We start from the raw sequence: 19,492 nt of genomic DNA, 5'->3' as shown, positions 1-19,492 counted from the left end.
AGATATTATAATTAATTTTAAGATTTTTTATTTTTACTATCTTATTAGTGATAACAATAATAAAATTTTAAAATATGACATTCTACGTTAATCATACATATATTATGTAGTAGCATATGGATGATGTTACAATCCATCAATTTTATATTTATTTATTAGCCTAGACATGTTTAGTACTATTTACTAAGCCGGCGTCACGATAGAAAGTGGAAGAATGCTTTATTTTGGGATCGTTATACATAAAATATTTGACAAATAAATCGGAACCCTCCGATATCATTTTAACGGTCCGGTTGAAATTGATCACTCTCCTGATTTGATCATCACATGATCATAATCAGTACCGTCGCAGCATCAAAGTCGAATTGATGTGGAATCGTCTCTCTTACCACGTCCGAGGTGGCGCAGCTCCAACGACGGCTCCGGTTAACTCGCTCGGTTCACCGCTTGCCTCTCTGATTTCCCTCGAATCTCGATTGACACAGTGGGAGAGTGGGAGGGATGAGCAACGATGGTGGCGGTGGCGGTGGCGGGGACGCTCCGGCGATTCCACCCAACATGACTATCTACATTAACAACCTCAACGAGAAGATCAAGCTCGACGGTGAGCCCTCTCCCTGCGCTCATTGCTTTCTTGTTCGTTCCAGAGTCTTTGACGCGTTCTTGCCCTTCTTTTCTTCTTCGTGAACCCTATGAGCGGGAGTTCTTTCTTGTCCTGTTCTCTTCATTCTTTCTCGATGCTGCATTTCTTTGTTTTTTCCCCCTTTCATAAACCCTAGATAGATAAGTTCTTGCTTGCCCGCTGCACTTCGTTCTTTCTTTCGTATTCTTTCTTGAGTTCTGCTGCGTTCTTATTCTTTTCCTTTAACCTTGGAAAGACGAGTCGTTGTTTACCATGTTCTCTTCGTTCTTTCTTGGGTTTTTGACGAGTTCTTGCTATTCGTTTCTGCTTTTCCTTGTAAACCCTAGAAAGAATGCTTGGGCTTCGATAGGTTTGCACGGATCTTGCTTCCGATGCATGGGACCTTCGGTGTTTGTTCATTAAGTTGGGTTCAATCTTGTCCTCTTAACCTAGATCACTGCCGTTCCAACACTTACAACCAGAGTGAGCCGGAACCCGTCTTCTTTTATTTCTTCAACTTTAATTTGTTTCTTTTTCTTATTTCTCGAGTCTTTGATGAGTTCTTTCTCTAAGATGCGTAGAAATTTTGGGTCTTGTTTTTTATGCTTGAAGCCTACGATGTGTATTCGTCAAGATGAGTCGTTGCTTTTCCTCTTAACCCTATACCTGCTTCGAGCCAGTCAGTCAAATTATGATCATAGTGAGCCAAAATCCTCCTTGTTCTTTTTTGATTCAGTACCTATCTTTGTTCCCATCCTGTGATATCTTTTTTGATTTGATAAATATCAGAGGCTTGCCTTTATGTTCGTTTCCTGTCCTCGTATATGCATTTTGTGATGTTGATATTACAAATTACTTCTATTTAATCTTGGGGTTCATCGGTGTTGGTGTTGCATTTGACTGTATTCTTCTTGGAATCATAAAGTTCCTCTGGTTACTGAGCAACTATAAGTACTCACCATAGGTAGACTGCAGATGATGTTAAACTGGGAACTGTCTGTATAATTCAATGCACGTATATTGAAGGAATGCAATATCAGCAATGTTTATGCGTGAAAATGAATTAGAAGCACCGGTTTGTATTCTCGAGTGATATTGATAGTGTTATAGGGAGCATCGAAAAGAAGCCAGCAAAAAAAAAGAAACCAGCAAGCAAATGTTGATATGCTTGTTCACATGGCACCAAAGATTATTTAGCATAGCCTTTTTGCTACTTGTATGATGGTTCCCATATTAATATGTTTGTTCACATGGTTTTTCACTACATGTATGATGTTTCCTGATCAATATGCATGTTCACATGGCATCAAAGATTATGTAGCTTAGGTTTTTGACTACATATATGATGTTTCCTGTGTTAGTATGCTCTTTCAAATAGCCCAAAAATTATATATCTTAGCTTTTTTGTCACATATTTGATGTTTCCCATGCATACTTTTAGCAAGCCTGCAGATGTAAATCTGTTTGTCCTTTCTATTTTTTTATTTTTTATTTTAGTTACAGCAGCTGATTACTCAGAGCTAATATATTTGCTTATCCATTACTAGAACTGAAGAAGTCCCTGCATGCTGTTTTCTCCCAATTCGGGAAGATATTAGAAGTTCTAGCTTTTAAGACACTGAAACACAAGGGCCAAGCATGGGTAGTTTTTGAGGATGTTCAATCAGCAACTGAGGCACTTAAACGGATGCAAGGATTTCCATTCTATGACAAGCCTATGGTAAGCTTTTAATGCTTATTAGTTGCATATATAAGGTAACTTGTCTGAATTTTGAGCCTCTATTTGGTATTTCTTGTCACTTGCACATGGGAGAAGATTTCTGCAACATTTTGAACCAATTTATGAAAATGTTTAGAATGAATACTGATTTGAATATATGTTGTGGATTAGAAACCTTGAATAATATTTCTCAACATATAATGAACCATGTATGATAATTTCTAGAATGATGATTCAACTTTTGTGGTTTTTGGTTGTTTCTTGTTTGATCATATTTTGCTGTAGACCTGCTTTTATAGATGGATGGTATGGGTTATAAACCTATGGGAGGCTCTCGGTTTGGTTATTACATGGCATACATAATCATGATATATCAGCTGGGGCAAAGGCATAATTGATGTTCGAATGCAATTTTTGTTTATTTTTTCTGGTTCTTGCGATTAGTTTCATAAAAAGAGAGGGTTGCTTTCATAATTCCAGAGTAGCACAGTTGACAGTATGGCTTGTTATTTAGGCATTTTATGGCTGCTTGTTGCTGTTGTGCGAAAATTATCCATGTGAAACTTTAAATATAAGATTTTAAATCATCGTTGATGTAATCTTGTTGTATTCATTATCATATACATATAGTACCAAACAGTCTAAAAGATACTACTGACCAAGAGAAGTATCTCTGTTGAGTCAGTCTCCTGTCTAACTTGTATCATTAGAATAAAAAGGTTGAAATTTGCAAGGATAAACATCACAAAAGCAGTAGTGAAATGTAAGATGTAATAAATATGCTCATATGGAAGGAAAAGGATAGTCTGGTTCCTAATATCTATGTTGAATTCGATGAGTTCTTTTGAAAAGCTGTCACTATTGGAATTTGAATTTTTTTGCATTAAAAAATTAGGACACAAGCTTTGACCTTTTAAATAGTCTTACATGCTGCCATTCTCTGTATGGTCATAGTAAATCGTGCTTGAATATGATGCTGGAATGGCAAATCGTATGAGATTATTGTTTGAAAGATGATGTTTCTCATTTGTGCTATTGGACCAAGAGTACTATGGCTATTTATTACTTAATTATAGTTGGTGGTTAAATGCTTCTTTTTTACTCTCAATAGTCTAGTAAAAATAGAAGCCTAGTATCACAAGGATGTTAACGTAGTGTATGTCATAAATTTGACTAGGTCTTTTATTAAAAGGGGATGCTTGATGTTGGTAAAGAGACAAGGTGGGACGACCATTGCATTTTTAGATCAAGACCTGAGTTTTCCTTCAACACTGTGGTTATCCGGTACAGAAGTTGTTATAAATAATGGTAGGAACGAATTTTTAACACTGGTTACAACACAAGATTACCTGTATTGTTCTGTTATGATTGGTGATTAAGGATCCATGAAATTGTTTATGATAGTTCCCAAGTTTCAAACAAACAAATTTCAACACATACTTTTGTGAATAGTGTTAAATGTTATGCTACACAAGGATGGCAGAGATTTGTATATTTCTAGTGTTGTTTGGATAAATATCTAAAGAAGATGGCCCAGCGCATGAGGTGCCCGCCAATACAGGGTTTAGGATTAGTCAATTTATTCAAGCTCCTGCATGACTCAAATTTTAGTTGTCTAGGTTGCAGAGAGACAACCTTAAGGTGACCCTAATGCTCATCCTCTGCCTACAAAAGAACCCCTAGGTTAATAATAGGTTGTTCTTAATATGCTAAGTTATGCTGCACTGGTAGGGGAAAAATTTGCATGTTTCGTATATTAAACTTGCAATATTGTTTAAGGGCATAAGATGCTTTAGACCACAACTATGAAGAATAAACACATCAAAATGCTTATGGAGTCTGTCATGTGTATACAGTTGATATTCAAAACATGTATATACGCTCTTTGATGTTCCCCTTGGTCAGATATTTTAGACACAAATGGTCTACGGTCTTTGATGTACACAATGTAGCTATGAAGCATATATCATCCACAAAGGATGAATGTTAGTGATTTGCATCTATTTGGGCTTGACTCTAAAAATGTGAACAATCTTCTTAGTGCTTTCTGTATTTGTTTTGTCTAAATATCCTTTGAATGGTTGTTATTAGCATGAATGCTTAGTTATTGTTCTCATCAGAGATGCTGGTCATATGTTGCCTAAATTTCAGGAAAGGTATCTTCAAACATAGTTCTGTAGTTCTATATAGATTATGCATATTGAATACCTGTAGCACCCAAGTTATGTTGTCGATAGTTTTTCAAAGATTCATTGTACCATGGATTGTCTGCCAATCAACATGCTCCTATTTCAGGCAGCATATTGGCAAAAATTAGGTTATTAATGTGTTGGCACCATAGCATGATTCAGCAGAAAGTGTGACATTACCTTTTTGGAATGGTATGTGAAACCTATGTCAACTGATATGACAATCCTCCAGTGGTATTAGGATATTGAATTCTTATAATGTTTTTATCTCCCTTGTTTGTACTCGTGTCCATGCTTCACAAGTAGTAAAAGAATTCACATGGGAAAATGACAAACAATGCATTTCTAATGTAGATAACTAAAATATAGTTTGCCTTACGCTGATCATTTATTGTTGAAAATAAACTATATATATCAAGTAAACATGATGAGATAAACTATCTGTAAAATGCTTATACAGATTTGGGTGATTAATTTTCATAGCTGGCTAGGCCAGAAAGTCAATTTTGGCTCCAGGTGGAGCTTATCAAGGTTTAGTATTTGTTGATGCTGATATTGATCGGTGGTCGGATTGGTATGGTTTTGGTATGGAATGACTTATCAACACCCGATATGGGTTGGTAGTTGGTAGTTGGTACTATCCAGACCAGAGGAAAAGAGGGAGAGAAGAGGGTACTATGAGGAGAATAGGTGGTTGAGGAAGTGTACCAGCAAGAGAGTTGGAAGATGGTGTTCCGAATGAGAACAGTGATGTTGTAAATGAACTTGTAGAAAATACACATGAGCGCACATGGGTGGGCTACAAACCATATGATATGGTTAACTTGGATGAAGGCTATTTTATAAAATAAGCTTTTCTTTTTGCTTCATGCTTGATGGTTAGGTGGCAGCAAAAGAAGGAACTGACAATTTTTCTTTACCCCATATGAAAAATTGTTAGATTTTTGAATTAAGTTCATTATGTCTAGAGGTATTCCAATATAATTATCCTATATGGTTAACTAGGTGGTAAGGATTTCTGCATCAAAATTTAATGTTAATAATTGCAATATGAAGTTAAATGGATGGTTATGAAACCAACTAAATTGAAACTTCTGACAATTTAGGTGGTTTTTAAATGAAGCTAGTTTTTAATTGACATTTGATGATTAGACAGGAAAAAGGTGTGTTGACAAGTGATGTTTATTTCCTTTGGAAAGGTATTTAATGTCTTCTAGTATTATAGTCCAAGAATGTTAAGGGTTCTTTTTTTAACTGTATAATATGATTGAAATTACTGAACTGTACCATTAATCCGTCGAGTGGCTCTGGCTCCTTAAGCAGCATGAGAGGTGGAATGAGATTTCTTAGCACATATATAGTTGAACACATCTATCTTTGTAGCTGAGCCATGAAATTTCAATTAGCAATCTTAAAAGTTTAGGGACAACACGTATTTTCTATTTGTTGTAAATGAACTTGCTATAAATAATGAGAGATTGTCAATTGATGATTGGTTCATTCTCTTGATCTCAGTCTTGAATCTTCATAGTAGTAAGGTTGCAGATGTATGAACCTTTGGCTAGGATCCTTGTTCACATGGCTACTCCTTTTGTGCCTACCCATTCATGATAATAGTATGAAATGTATGTGCAAAGCTATATTTGCTTGGTTGCATCCTTGAGGATCAGCAATCAATAGGTGATCATGTGCAATTACTACTGTACTATAGTTAGCAGCCATTCACCAAATACAAGCCTTATTCAATCTAGTATTATGATCATGAATGTGGTACCTGCCCGTGTGTATTACATCACTGATCTTTTTGTGATACTGCTTTTATAGTAGTTTGATAGCTGATGATATGTGACCTCTCATAATTTATATTACATCCCTCATCTTTTTCTGCGATACTGCTTTTATATTAGTTTGATAGCTGATGATGTGATCCTTGTTCACATGGCTACTCCTTTTGTGCCTACCCATTCATGATAATAGTATGAAATGTATGTGCAAAGCTATATTTGCTTGGTTGCATCCTTGAGGATCAGCAATCAATAGGTGATAATTACTACTGTACTATAGTAAGCGGCCATTCACCAAATACAAGCCTTATTCAATCTAGTATTATGATCATGAATGTGGTACCTGGCCGTGTGTATTATTACATCACTGATCTTTCTGTGATACTGCTTTTATAGTAGTTTGATAGCTGATGATATGTGACCTCTCATAATTTATATTACATCCCTCATCTTTTTCTGCAATACTGCTTTTATATTAGTTTGATAGCTGATGATGTGATCCTTGTTCACATGGCTACTCCTTTTGTGCCTACCCATTCATGATAATAGTATGAAATGTATGTGCAAAGCTATATTTGCTTGGTTGCATCCTTGAGGATCAGCAATCAATAGGTGATCATGTGCAATTACTACTGTACTATAGTTAGCAGCCATTCACCAAATACAAGCCTTATTCAATCTAGTATTATGATCATGAATGTGGTACCTGCCCGTGTGTATTACATCACTGATCTTTTTGTGATACTGCTTTTATAGTAGTTTGATAGCTGATGATATGTGACCTCTCATAATTTATATTACATCCCTCATCTTTTTCTGCGATACTGCTTTTATATTAGTTTGATAGCTGATGATGTGATCCTTGTTCACATGGCTACTCCTTTTGTGCCTACCCATTCATGATAATAGTATGAAATGTATGTGCAAAGCTATATTTGCTTGGTTGCATCCTTGAGGATCAGCAATCAATAGGTGATAATTACTACTGTACTATAGTAAGCGGCCATTCACCAAATACAAGCCTTATTCAATCTAGTATTATGATCATGAATGTGGTACCTGGCCGTGTGTATTATTACATCACTGATCTTTCTGTGATACTGCTTTTATAGTAGTTTGATAGCTGATGATATGTGACCTCTCAGAATTTTACTGGTACAGCACCAGTATGTGGGATTTTATCGACAGAATTTTGCACGTGGCAATTGATTGTGATGCATTTGAAGAATATTTCGGTTAATTTGGGTTCTTCCAAAGGAATGTGAAGCTTTTAGAAGCAGAAATTTTCTTGAACCTTTCAGAATCATGTCTTCAAAAGAATTATATCTTTAGCCTATATAAGATATTCTTTTGTCTTGCTCATTAGTACAAATGTCGGAACAAGAATTGTTTGGTGGCATGATTTATATATTGTGTTTGTTTGAGTACTTAGTGTTATGTGCATGAATTGAAGCCATAGGTACAATTAGCTTTGGACCCCGCATTTTTTATGACACAATTGGATCTTTGCTTCTCACATTTGCAAATGACATGCTTCTTCTGAGGATTCAGAGAATTCAGTATGCAAAGACCAAGTCAGACATAATTGCAAAGGCTGATGGGACTTTTGTCCCACGAGAAAGACGAAAAAGGCATGATGAAAGAGGTGAGATTAATCTTACTTCTTTTCCTTAATTTCATTCTTCTGTGTCAGCAGCCAATGATCCTATCGTAATTGATTTGATGACTTTTTTTTTTTTACGGTGCTACATTACTAATTTAGGTTTTCAAATAATATTTGAAAGTGGAATATCATGTGTGGTTACTGGGAGCCCTCTCTAAATGTTTTTAGAGCATTGGTATCACATGCACTCACATGTATGTATAGATGCATGTGAACACACTAACGTGCATCTATATTCATATATTTGAACATATTTGTATAACAATATATAGGTACGTATTTGTATCTGCATGGTTTTGTGCATGTGCGCGCATTAATGTGCATTTGTGTGCACTAGTGTGTATGCAAGCAACACTTGTAAAAAATGTAATTACAGACTTGTAGTATATATATATAGTCAGACAACACACATAAATAAGATTATGTGTGCTGTCTGACAATTGGCATTTCAGCATTTTGATTGAACTAAAGATTCAAGATAAATAAGACTAAATTTATGTGGGTTTTATGTGATGCAGCAGAAAGAAAGAAGCGGGAGCAGCACCATGATGCAAATCAAGCTGGGACGGGCTTGAATTCTGCTTATTCTGGTGCCTTTGGAGCTGTACCACCAGTAAGCATCTCATCTGGATTCCCTTTTTTTCTCCTAATCATATCCTCTTACATAATCTTATTTCACGGATCCAGTCACGTAGCGTTACCATCGTCAAGTGATTCTCTTAGTGTTTCTTTCCGATTTGTTTTTTTTTTAGTTTTGGTCCTGTCATCTCATCATCTTTTGGTCTTTGGGAAACAAAATTTTACAGCTGTCTCAGTTGCCTTACGGTGGAGGGTCTAAGTCTATGCTGCCAGAGGCACCAGCCTTGCCGAACAAAATACTCTTCATCCAGAATCTTCCACACGAGACGACTCCGATGATGCTGCAGATGCTTTTCTGCCAGTACGCTGGTTTCAAGGAAGTCCGGATGGTGGAGGCAAAGCCCGGGATTGCCTTCGTGGAATACGGGGATGAGATGCAATCTACAGTTGCCATGCAAGGGCTCCAGGGTTTCAAGATCACCCAACAGAATCCTATGCTCATCACATATGCTAAGAAGTAGGGGGTGGGTGGGTGGCCGAACTGTTGGGAGTAAAAAGTAAATTTTGGCCTCTCATGTTTACGAGACCCATGTTTTTTCAATGGCCGATGGGGCTTTCCTCATTGAATGGTTTTAATCGTATGGCTGTTTCCGTTTGTCAGAAGGGTGCTGGAGAATGTGTGTGTAAACCGATCTTCTGAAACAATCTTGTGATGGCTGCTGAAAGGTGCCAAAAGTCGCTCTTTTGTCTGCGTCTTAAGTGCCGATTCAGCGATTTGATACAAAACTATTCAAACAAAAAAAAAAAAAAATTTGAACAAGCCTTAACTCGACGAAGGAAGAATTTGAATCTTTGTAGCTCTTATAACCTATATTTCTCCAACTGTCAAATGATGGCCTGCTGACGGCGAGTAATGAGATTCACCATCACAAGCCCCTCTACATTTTAAAAGAGCTTATTATATTTGCTTATCCTTGAGTATACGTATCAATGAGATTCACCTTTTTCAATATTTTTCTGCAATCTTTTTCTTTTTTATTTTTGAGTTTTGATCTTTTGTGGATATCATTTCTTGCATGTCTCTATTGTTTATATCTCAAGGGTTTCGACGAAAAAAACCTCGAATTAGAAACCCTCCATATAACAAATGCTATATTAAAAATTTTCCCTCTCCCTCTACCACAATCTCCCACAAGTGTTACATGCGAATTTTTCTCCTTCTCGTCTCGAGAAAGTTTAGAAAGGACATGACCAAAAACTACCCTTAGCGATCGATAAAATCTCTCCACGAGCCCTACAATGTCGAAGGATAAATCCCCTCATATCATCTTTTTCTGAGTTACGCTACATAAGACTTCATTCGAAACAGAATGGAATCCTAACCTGGATCAACCCACCTTCCTCTGGATAAAATCTTGTGACGGCTACTGAAAGGTGCCAAAAGTCGATCTTTTGTCTACGTCTTAAGTGCCCATTCAGCAATTTGATACAAAACTATTCAAACAAAAAAATAAAAGATTTGAACAACTCACGACTTAATTCGACGAAGGAAGAATTTGAATCTTTGTAGCTCTTATAACTTATGTTTCTCTGTCACATGTCGAATGACGGCATGTGGACGTGTGAGTGATGAGATTCACCATCACAAGCCCCTCCACAGATTAAAAGAGCTGATTACGTTTGCTTATCGTTTAGGTATACAGATTAATGAGATTCACCTTTTTCAATATTTCCCTATAATATTTTTCTTTTTTTATTTTTGAGTTTAGGTCTTTTGTGGGTATTCATCCCTTCCTCCATGGGACTTAGCATTCCTAATCTATTGCAAAATCCACCAAAACTTGAAAAGGATATCATTTCTTGCCTTTGTCTCTATTGTTTATATCTCAGGGGTTTCAACGAAGAAAACCTCGAATGAGAAACTCTCTATATAACAAGTGCTATATTCAAAATTTTCCCTCTCCCTCTACCACAATCTCCCTATAACGAGTGTTACATGCAAATTTTTCTATTTCTCATCCTGAGAAAATTTAGAGAAAGGACATGACCAAAGACTATCCTTAGCAGTCGATAAAATCGATCCACAAACCCTACAATGCCGAAGGATAAGTCCCCTCATATCTGTCTTTTTTTTTTAGTTACCCACTTCCATTCGAAACAAAATAGAATCCTAACCTGGATCCACCCACCCTCCTCTAGAGTCTGCAAAGCACTTTTAACCTACGACCTATAGAGACATTCTCATTTTCAACCTCCAGAATATAGCTAATTTTAGCTTGCTCTTTCTCGAGCTTTTTCTTTCTTGATCCCTTTTAATCTCACACTTCTCCATTAAGCAGAACCTCATGGGATTTCAATGATTTCCCAATCATTGTTGCAATCTGGGACATCAATCTCGGCTGCTATAATTGAATCAAAATGCCTAAATATTTGCACTCACACGGGAGCCTCCACCATCCTCTCCCAGAAGATGATGATTTCTATCGAATCAGTGTTAAAGCCTAGCATCGCAGAAACACTGAGCCTCCCACTGAAGTCCCATCATCATTTCTTCACTATGAAACCTAAAGCAAAAGAATCCGACAGCCAGCCCCCATTACTTAGATAGACCATTCTTCAGGATCAAAAATGGAGCGGACTTACCTAAGAACTTGCCTTAAAAATCGTTCCATTGGACTCCTCTTTGTTCTGCAATGTTGTACGTTCACTCGAATGCATCTCGAGAGGGATAGGCAACCTCTCTAATGGGAAGTTCGATCGCTACAGAGGAGAGCTCAATCTCTCCCGCTCATGAAAGTTCACTTTGGAACTGAATAAAGACTATTCTTTTGCCCAAGAACAGATTTGCTGCAAGACTAACCTCATTGGCAGATATTGTATAAATAGTTGCAGATGCATATTTACGCTCCATAGCTTCCTGAAGAAAAATGTTTAAATTAAAACAACATTTTTCGTCTCTTGCTTTTTAGCTCGGAGATCTACCGGAGTCTTGGCATCAATAGAAAAATATGCACTCTACCATGCCCACAAAACCATACCACAGAAAGATGCCCAGATCAAAGGTAGAACACCAACGAATCGATCACAAATACAATATTCCAACAGTTCCCACAAATGCAAACTGCTGTCTCCAGCAGAAGCCAATCTTCTTATCAGTAACAAATCAGGATATCTTTGGGTCACATCACAACATGTAATTTGGCGAAAAATTCTGCTGCAGTCAGCTAATCATCATTATGTACTATTGATCAAATTAGAATGTTCTTTTATATCTGTTTACTGGTTTTGATAATTCTTCATATAGTCTTTGTGGGCACTGCAAATCATATTATATGGAGCTAATATTTGATTTAAGGTTCCGTGACTAATGATGAGGTGAGAGGGTCGACGCCTTCATCCTCCTACCAAATTCTACCTCAACTATACAAAGCTTCAAAATTCCAATCTGGTGCTGTTACTGGTTGGCAACTTAACCATACAAGGCCATCAAATCAACCTCATGCTTTCTTGAACAAACACCTTTGGTTCTCGGTGGCGACCACCAAGAAGATCAGGACAGCAAAAGAAGAACCCGGTAACCGACATCCACAAACCAACGCAATCAAATATTTCGTGAAACCCACAACGATCAAAGATTCTTCCAAGAAGCATTCATAAATCAACGTAATAGCGAAACCGAGGCTACATGATCGAATCCAAGAAGCTTAATGACCTCAATTCCGAGGTTGTGGCGTCCAAGAATAAGGGTTTCAGAGACTCAGAAAATATAAAAACGAACTCGGTACCTGATCTCACCGACAGCGATCGCACCGCGGTTTTCTAGAAGAAGAGGAAGAGCAACGGCCTCTCTCTCTCTCTCTCGCATCGCGGTATTCAAGAGGAAGAAGAGTAGGAGGAGCAACAGCCGCCACTGCACCGTCTTTCTCTCCCTCTCCCTCTCCCTCCTACAGTGTTGGGAAGTTAAATCGGTTAAATAAGGAGCAAAACCGGGTCGGATGGTAGGCAAACCGACCCGACCCGACTACTTTATTCGGATCAAAACACCCCTGATAAATTTTCGCCTCGCTGGCACGTGGCGGCCCTGAAAACAGTTTATTGTCACGGGTGATTCCCCTCGACGTTCGAAATTTCCAGATTCCCGCGCACCACACTGCCTGGGGCCCATTACGGCCTCCAGCCAGCAGACCAGTACGTCACAAGCGTAAGGTTAAGTTCGTACGGAAATCTATGTAAAAGAATACATACCTTTTGCGTATAAGAATTACTACATAATCATGCGATTCACATTCACATAATCCTCAGTCGATGTAAGTTTTTGATGCATCATTGTCCATGTAGAAAGCCAACTGTCCACTTGGGAACATTTGCCAGTGTGGCGAAATACTACACTCACCCTGTGACAAAGCTTCAACAAATACATCGCTTCCAATCTGACATTTGTATAATAACCATAAGCATAATTCTTGGACAATAAGAACGATAAAAGTAATTCTGATATATGGGTGTCTGAGAGTTAGCAGATGTGACATCGAGAAGGAGACCACATTTCCTGTGCTCTATCACCCAGACTACACTCGCTACACTAACATTTTCCATCACCATGTCCTTGGAATTTCTTAGTACCACAAGCCCATCAATTCCTTGCCCTGGATACAATCAGTTATACATACGCGACATATCACCAAATTACCCTAAAGGTCTCCAAAATTACCACCTTTGCGATTCTGATTATGATAAAGCCTGATCACTTTTAGTTTTAAGGGTGGACCGCAAGAAACTTATCAGCTTGTCAAGGTATGACAGTGACACATCAGGCCTCAGCAACAATGTCCTCATCGGTTGTGTCAGATGTGATAGTCTCCTCTGATACGTTTGCATCTGGAATGTCACCTTCAGGGCCTGCATTTTTATCAGTGCGGCAATCCAATATTTTCTCCCTCAGCTTCGCTATTAATTCTTCTCGGATCGCTTGATTGTCAGCAAGATAGCATTTGAGGGCATCTCTTCCATGGAATTTGCGTTCTTCGTAAGTATAGAAAGAACCACGAGTCGTAATTAACTCGTGCTTGCACCCTATTTCGATAATCTCCGACTCACCAGAGATCCCCTTGCCGAACTCAAGCTCAAACTGTGTTGTCCTAAATGGAGGGGCATGTTTATTCTTCACAATTTTCACCGTAACTTGAGCCCCCAGAGTCTGCCAAAACAACAATCATGTTACGATTATTGCAAAAACAACTACATCCTTCAATCATGTAGTAGCTTTTTTGCAAATGAAAAGGTTCAAATATGCTCCATAGAGGGATAAAAGCAAAGATGCAGATGGACAGGACAGTAGGAGGAATTTCCCACTCTGCAAGGTAAACTACATAGAAATGTTTAGTACCAAAGAAAGTTGGAAAAAGGTTTGTCTCTGTTCAATGTCAGTCCTACCAAAATGTTTAGTATAACTACTAACACAATTATACACAAAATGAAAAGTATGGCATAAGTAGTTTTACCTCATCACCCTTCTTAACCAAGCCAGTCCTTTTGATGTTCATGCGAACAGATGCATAGAACTTCAAGGCGTTGCCACCTGAAGTAACTTCTGTTGGTCCACCATACCCAAATGTGCTCACCTTTGATCTAACCTACAAAAATGGCAGGGCACAAACCCAATAATCAGAACATGTATCTCAGACAACAAAATCTTTTGGACAATTAACAAGAAAAACCACCACAAATTTATAAATAGAGGCTTAAGATTCACTTTTAGATTTAAATAGATCTTAAAATAATTGCACAGTAGGAAACATCAAGCAAGGCCTCAAAACATGCTCTCAACTTCATCAACAGTTACCTGATTAATAAATAACAAAATTGTCTGCGACCGTGAAAGTGAATGGCTCAACTTGCGGAGAGCTTGGCTCATCAACCTTGCTTGGAGGGCCACATGGGAATCACCCATCTCACCATCAAGTTCACTCTTAGGTACGAGGGCGGCTACCTGAATTCCAGAAAGAAACATCAACAAAAATAAAAATATTCTTAAAACTCAGTCCACAAACAGATTTAATACATCTTAAATAGTGGAACCATGGTTCAATAAATATGCCATACAGTTGAAAGAAGACTAAAAACCAACAAAAGTAATGGTCCAGATGTCATAGGTACTGAATACAAGGTACTAGCAAGGAGACTGTCAAACCATTGCTTTACATTCTGCATAAATCATTTTAGCATCCATTCCATCTCCAACCATACATTACCCGAGCTTTACATACTAACAGATAAAGACATTGTTTCCTTTTTGCTGAAGTTTCCCTTGTTCCTTACGATAGCTGTACCACAGGCATGTATCAAATCAGTTCCGTTTTGTCATAGTAGATACCAGACAATCCTAAATCCCTAATTTACACCTCCGAGATCATATGTCCCAGATAATTTTTAAACTTATCCACTTGCATAGGTTATACATCTATCACATGTAATAACTCATATATGATACTGAAAGAAATTAAAAAGGTTCATGCTATTGTTAGTGCATGATATAAAAAATATAAAGCGTCAAACTCAGCAACAATATCACGTCGAATTTTGACTTTACACAATATTAATTAAAGCAGATAAACAACGTATGCTATTGTTCGCCACTCATGCATATATAATCAATTAAATGCAAGATTCATAATTAATAAATATAATAAGTATAACATGTAGTTTAAGTGCTAAAAATTAATGTAGCAGGGACTAAAAGCAACAACTTGCAGTCCTCTCAACTTACACTGTCTACAACCACAACATCAACGGAGCCACTCCTAACTAGAGTGTCAACAAGACTAAGTGCCTGCTCACCACAATCTGGTTGTGACAGTAGCAAATTATCAATGTTTACACCAATAGACTTTGCCAGTGCTGGATCCAGAGCATGCTCTGCATCTATGAAAGCACAATAACCTGTAAAAAGAGACATAAATGTAAAGAATTAGCACATGTGGAATAATTAACTCCAAAATATTTGAAGTATCGGAAGTTCCCAAGACCCCAGGTTTACCAGAGCCTTGCACACAAGTTTGCCCTTGCCTTATAGAAATTCACAAGATTACTTCGAGTCCAATATAACATTCCACAAGCTATTGTTATGATGTGTTCCCTTATACAATGCACTACAATAAGCTGCACTAAAATGGAACCGTTTAATAGGCTTTTATGGAATAAAAGCCTACAGCTGAAAAGTTTAAAAAAAATCGCCTCTAGATAATCATTTGGACATACAACAAGTATTTCTAGAAAATTCAGTTATTTCCTTCACATTTAAAATTCTTTCAGAGGCATGATTATCAAAATGCAATTCATTTTAGACAATATGCAATAAGTCCTTCAATTAGTTTCCCTTATCAATTCCTTTGTTTTGTTCGGAGATTTCCCTTTAACAACTCAACCAACATAGATGTAAGACCCAACGAGATCTTTTAGAAAAAGTTGCAGTCATTCTCAAACTGTAGTTTGTTCAGGACTTAGTGCAGGGTATCAGGAGGAAGAAGCCAGAACATCATTACCTCCATTCTTTTGTGCTTCTGCAATAACATGAAGAGCAAGTGTAGTTTTCCCTGATGCCTCTGGACCATATACTTCTACAACACGTCCCTGCCAGTGGCACATAAGATGATTATTCAGAAACAAAAGGCGAACCACTGTAAAGTGGAAGCAGTATAATTAAGTGAAATTACTTGACGTTGATGAGCTTTTCGTCACATATCAAATATAATATTCTTTAGTGACTGATAGTTGCTTTTACCAGGAAAAGGTAGAAAAATGAGACAAGAACATTGAGGAAAATTCAACATGATAATAAGAACTATACCTCAGAAAATATAATAAACATCTCAGTCACCTATTCAGAGGCCACTTTCACAGACAACAAAAAAGCTTAGTTCCATAAAACAAAAGAAAGCAAGAAAAATGATAAAAGGCCAAGTACACAGACTAAAGTACTATCTTTCACAAAAGGGTCATCATTGAAACAGACTCACAAACACTGGGTACATTGCTGCATCAGAGAAAGAATTTACTCAGGAGGATTCAAAGCCTTATCGTTAATATTGTTTTCTATTTATCCATTTTGAGAATGCACACATAGTCCTAAAGGGAGGTAAACTTCTCCAAGGATTACATCACCCAACTAGCAAGGGAAACTAAAGCATGTTTCTTGAGGATACATCTCAGGTTCCTTATCCACTGAAGAATGTTTGTAATCTTAGCTTGTATAGTCACTGTTCAGCAAGGTCTATGTTGCTATTTCTATTGTTCCCTTTGTCACTACAAAAAGAATCATCCGATAGCATGCAAGCGATCTATAATATCAATAAATATGTTGCTTCGGAAAGCCAGATGAGCAATTTCATCTTCACTCTGAATGATGCAGGTGATCCAAGATATCAACAAACATGAATGCCTTCTTAGCCAGGTTAACAGGTTCATTATCTATGGTACCAACAAAGAAATACCACCTCAAAATGAAGATTAATTCAGAAGATAAGTTGAACAACATATGAAAACAAAATAAAGAACAGACAGAAATAACAATCTAACTGATCTAGCAATAAGTAGAGAACTAAGATTACCATTAAGACAAAAGAAAATAACAATATACAAGAAGATATTTCCTCAGATCTTCTATTATTTTAACTACCAGTACTGGAGAAGCCTACCGTTATTTAATTCATTTAATAGATAATCAGAAAAATAGAATAACAGTATAGATACTCGAAACATGAAAAATTAATTGACAATCATAAACCAATACCTTTGGAAGCCCACCAATTCCCAATGCCATATCCAACGAAAAGGATCCTGTAGATATGACAGGCACTACCTTGGAAGCTTGAGAACGACCAAGCCACATGATTGAGCCCTCTCCAAATGCGGCTGTAATCTGATCCAATGCTTGCTGTAAAGCCAGTTCTTTGCCGGAGAGGTTTTGTTCAGCAGCGTCACTTACATCTGACTTGGTTTTTTTTTTACCTAGGGCAGCAGGGTTTGTGATTTAGGTTCAGTTCAGCCAAATGAAAATGGTCAATTGCCTAGTTTTAGGATGAGACTGCAAATTTTACAAACAATTTAGCACATAGTTTTCACCTACAAGATCGCTACAAACCAAGATACACAGAGGAATTTAACATCAAGGTATTTAACACAAGAACCATTATAGAAAATCAATAGCATAAATATTCCACTACATGTGAATTGTTTGCACCATTAACTAAATGAAGATTAAAAATGTTGTAAGGTATTGATGAATTCATATTCAACACAAGATAAATACAAGATCCACCTCAACACCTCATTTTACCTCAGGATTATCAATAAAAGGACAGAAAAGAAGAAAATGTGATCAAATAGCATTCATCAGACAATGAGAATTTACCAAATTTCTTTACAGTTGAAGTGGTTTTTGTTCCTGTGCATATATTACAGCTAAAGCAATGATAAGGATGCCAAGATGCATGTTTAACAAAGTCTAACATACAATTTTTTTCATAATCTTATACAATCATATTTGCATGCACTACAAATTTCTATTACCTTTACTAGAGAAGTTGCAAACTTGTAAAGCAGATGCCCTGGTTCCCTGTCCATACATCTGCAAGTAGAAAATGCATGCAAGGAAATATTTAGTAACAAAACAAGAAACAACATAGTAGTCCAATGTTTCTAAACTAGGATTTTGAAGGCCAAACAATCTTCTTAGTTGATCAATTAATACTAAAGCCTTGATGCCTCAAAAGTGATAGACATATTTCTTTTGAACTACCTCACTATGAATTCCTTTTTTTCTTATTCATCAATGAGTTAGGAATTTCTGGACAAACAAATTAATCAAGGAGAAAAAATATTTGGACAAATAAAAGTTAAATGATAACCTTACATGTTGGTCTCATCGTTTAACCGAAAACCCATTTCCCACATAGGAAACACTTCCAACTCAAAAAATAATTTCAAATAAGCGATGTTCTAAAATGTCGGTATATGTTACATTCTCAAGCTAAATAGCCTATCACACATGCTCCTGATATGTTCCACCTCTACTGAATAACCTAGTGCGACCCACTGTTTAATATATAGGATGGTTGCAGAAACGCTGCCCGCAGAAACGCTCCATAAACACAAAGATCTCTTTCTTTATTCCTATTTGTTGAACCTTCACATATTATACCTTCTTCCTGAACGGAAACAGCGCTCGGAAGCAACAACAGTTCACCAAACTAGTATAACGAAGCCCCCAAAGAACTGAGCAGAACGCGTCTTTAGGATCAAAGAAGGTTTTTTTGTTTTTTCCTTTTCCGGTGAAAGAACCAAATCTTGTTAACTTAATGGCATAATGAAAAAGGTTGAAAGAAAAGAACTTGAACCAGGAATAGGAATAGGACCTCCGAAGCAAAAAGGGCTCGCCTAAATGAAGCGCACCGAAGAAGCCTCGCCATGGCTCTCAACCACCAACAGGTCTGCTGCTTCCCACAGGAACCCTGACGAAGCAGGCGGTTGAGAAGACAAAGAAAAGGGAGCCTCAGTGCCGCACTGCGATGAGAGCAAGAGCGGTTCCAAACCCTCGAGGAGAGAATAGGGTTTAGGGTTCTGGTGCAGTATTTGAGGGGAGCCGGTTTGCCGAAGGAATGAAAGCGGCCGCCACAAAGTAAAACGATATATCCGAAACGATATATAATAGCAGGAAATATGGCACTATAGATCGATATGGACTATAATAGATTTCTTTCCTATTACCAAAACCTTTAATTAATTATTTATCTCTATTTATTCACTTTAATTAATTAATTAAGCCCAACACCTTAAGATAAACAATCAATTTTATTAGCTAAACTATCTAACACCTTTAACTTAAAATATAAATTATTATTCATATTTATAGGAATAGAGAGGGACTGATCATATTTT

General features: G+C 37.2%; 2 protein-coding genes across 4 annotated transcripts; one reads left to right on the top strand and one right to left on the bottom strand.

The window, feature by feature from the left end:
• The first annotated feature begins 367 nt into the window (after positions 1-367).
• LOC103969937 (U1 small nuclear ribonucleoprotein A) lies at positions 368-9,282 on the top strand. Of its 2 annotated transcripts, none has more exons than XM_009383579.3 (5): positions 368-604; positions 2,170-2,342; positions 7,867-7,960; positions 8,500-8,591; positions 8,785-9,282. In XM_009383579.3, the coding sequence occupies exons 1-5, from the start codon at positions 502-504 to the stop codon at positions 9,076-9,078; spliced, it is 756 nt and encodes a 251-aa protein (XP_009381854.2). In that variant the 5' UTR covers positions 368-501; the 3' UTR covers positions 9,079-9,282. The 2 variants fall into 2 exon arrangements, with proteins under 2 accessions (XP_009381854.2, XP_009381848.2); XM_009383573.3 differs by having other exon boundaries at positions 369-604; positions 8,497-8,591.
• A 3,749-nt stretch (positions 9,283-13,031) lies between these two features.
• On the bottom strand, positions 13,032-19,164 carry LOC135596968 (uncharacterized). 2 transcript variants are annotated; one of them, XM_065089307.1, is made up of 8 exons: positions 18,970-19,164; positions 18,125-18,182; positions 17,346-17,563; positions 16,099-16,186; positions 15,324-15,496; positions 14,400-14,546; positions 14,059-14,190; positions 13,032-13,754 (listed from the first exon to the last, which is right to left on the bottom strand). In XM_065089307.1, the coding sequence occupies exons 1-8, from the start codon at positions 19,021-19,023 to the stop codon at positions 13,368-13,370; spliced, it is 1,257 nt and encodes a 418-aa protein (XP_064945379.1). In that variant the 5' UTR covers positions 19,024-19,164; the 3' UTR covers positions 13,032-13,367. The 2 variants fall into 2 exon arrangements, with proteins under 2 accessions (XP_064945379.1, XP_064945386.1); XM_065089314.1 differs by having other exon boundaries at positions 17,346-17,561; positions 18,122-18,182; positions 18,970-19,139.
• Between the last annotated feature and the right edge of the window lie 328 nt (positions 19,165-19,492).

Source organism: Musa acuminata, chromosome BXJ1-2 (assembly GCF_036884655.1).
Source record: "Musa acuminata AAA Group cultivar baxijiao chromosome BXJ1-2, Cavendish_Baxijiao_AAA, whole genome shotgun sequence".
Classification (NCBI taxonomy): domain Eukaryota; kingdom Viridiplantae; phylum Streptophyta; class Magnoliopsida; order Zingiberales; family Musaceae; genus Musa; species Musa acuminata.
This window is presented reverse-complemented; position numbering and strand designations above follow the sequence as displayed.

Excerpts from the sequence above, each read along its gene's own strand:
- LOC135596968 (XM_065089307.1), bottom strand. The coding sequence starts at position 19,023 with ATGGCGAGGCTTCTTCGGTGCGCTTCATTTAGGCGAGCCCTTTTTGCT. Across the intron at positions 15,497-16,098 it reads AGAAGCACAAAAGAATGGAG|GTTATTGTGCTTTCATAGAT; the intron begins GTAATGATGTTC and ends CTCTTTTTACAG. Across the intron at positions 13,755-14,058 it reads TGGTTAAGAAGGGTGATGAG|ACTCTGGGGGCTCAAGTTAC; the intron begins GTAAAACTACTT and ends TTGTTTTGGCAG.
- LOC103969937 (XM_009383573.3), top strand. The coding sequence starts at position 502 with ATGAGCAACGATGGTGGCGGTGGCGGTGGCGGGGACGCTCCGGCGATT. Across the intron at positions 7,961-8,496 it reads AAAAAGGCATGATGAAAGAG|CAGAAAGAAAGAAGCGGGAG; the intron begins GTGAGATTAATC and ends TATGTGATGCAG. Across the intron at positions 8,592-8,784 it reads CCTTTGGAGCTGTACCACCA|CTGTCTCAGTTGCCTTACGG; the intron begins GTAAGCATCTCA and ends AAAATTTTACAG.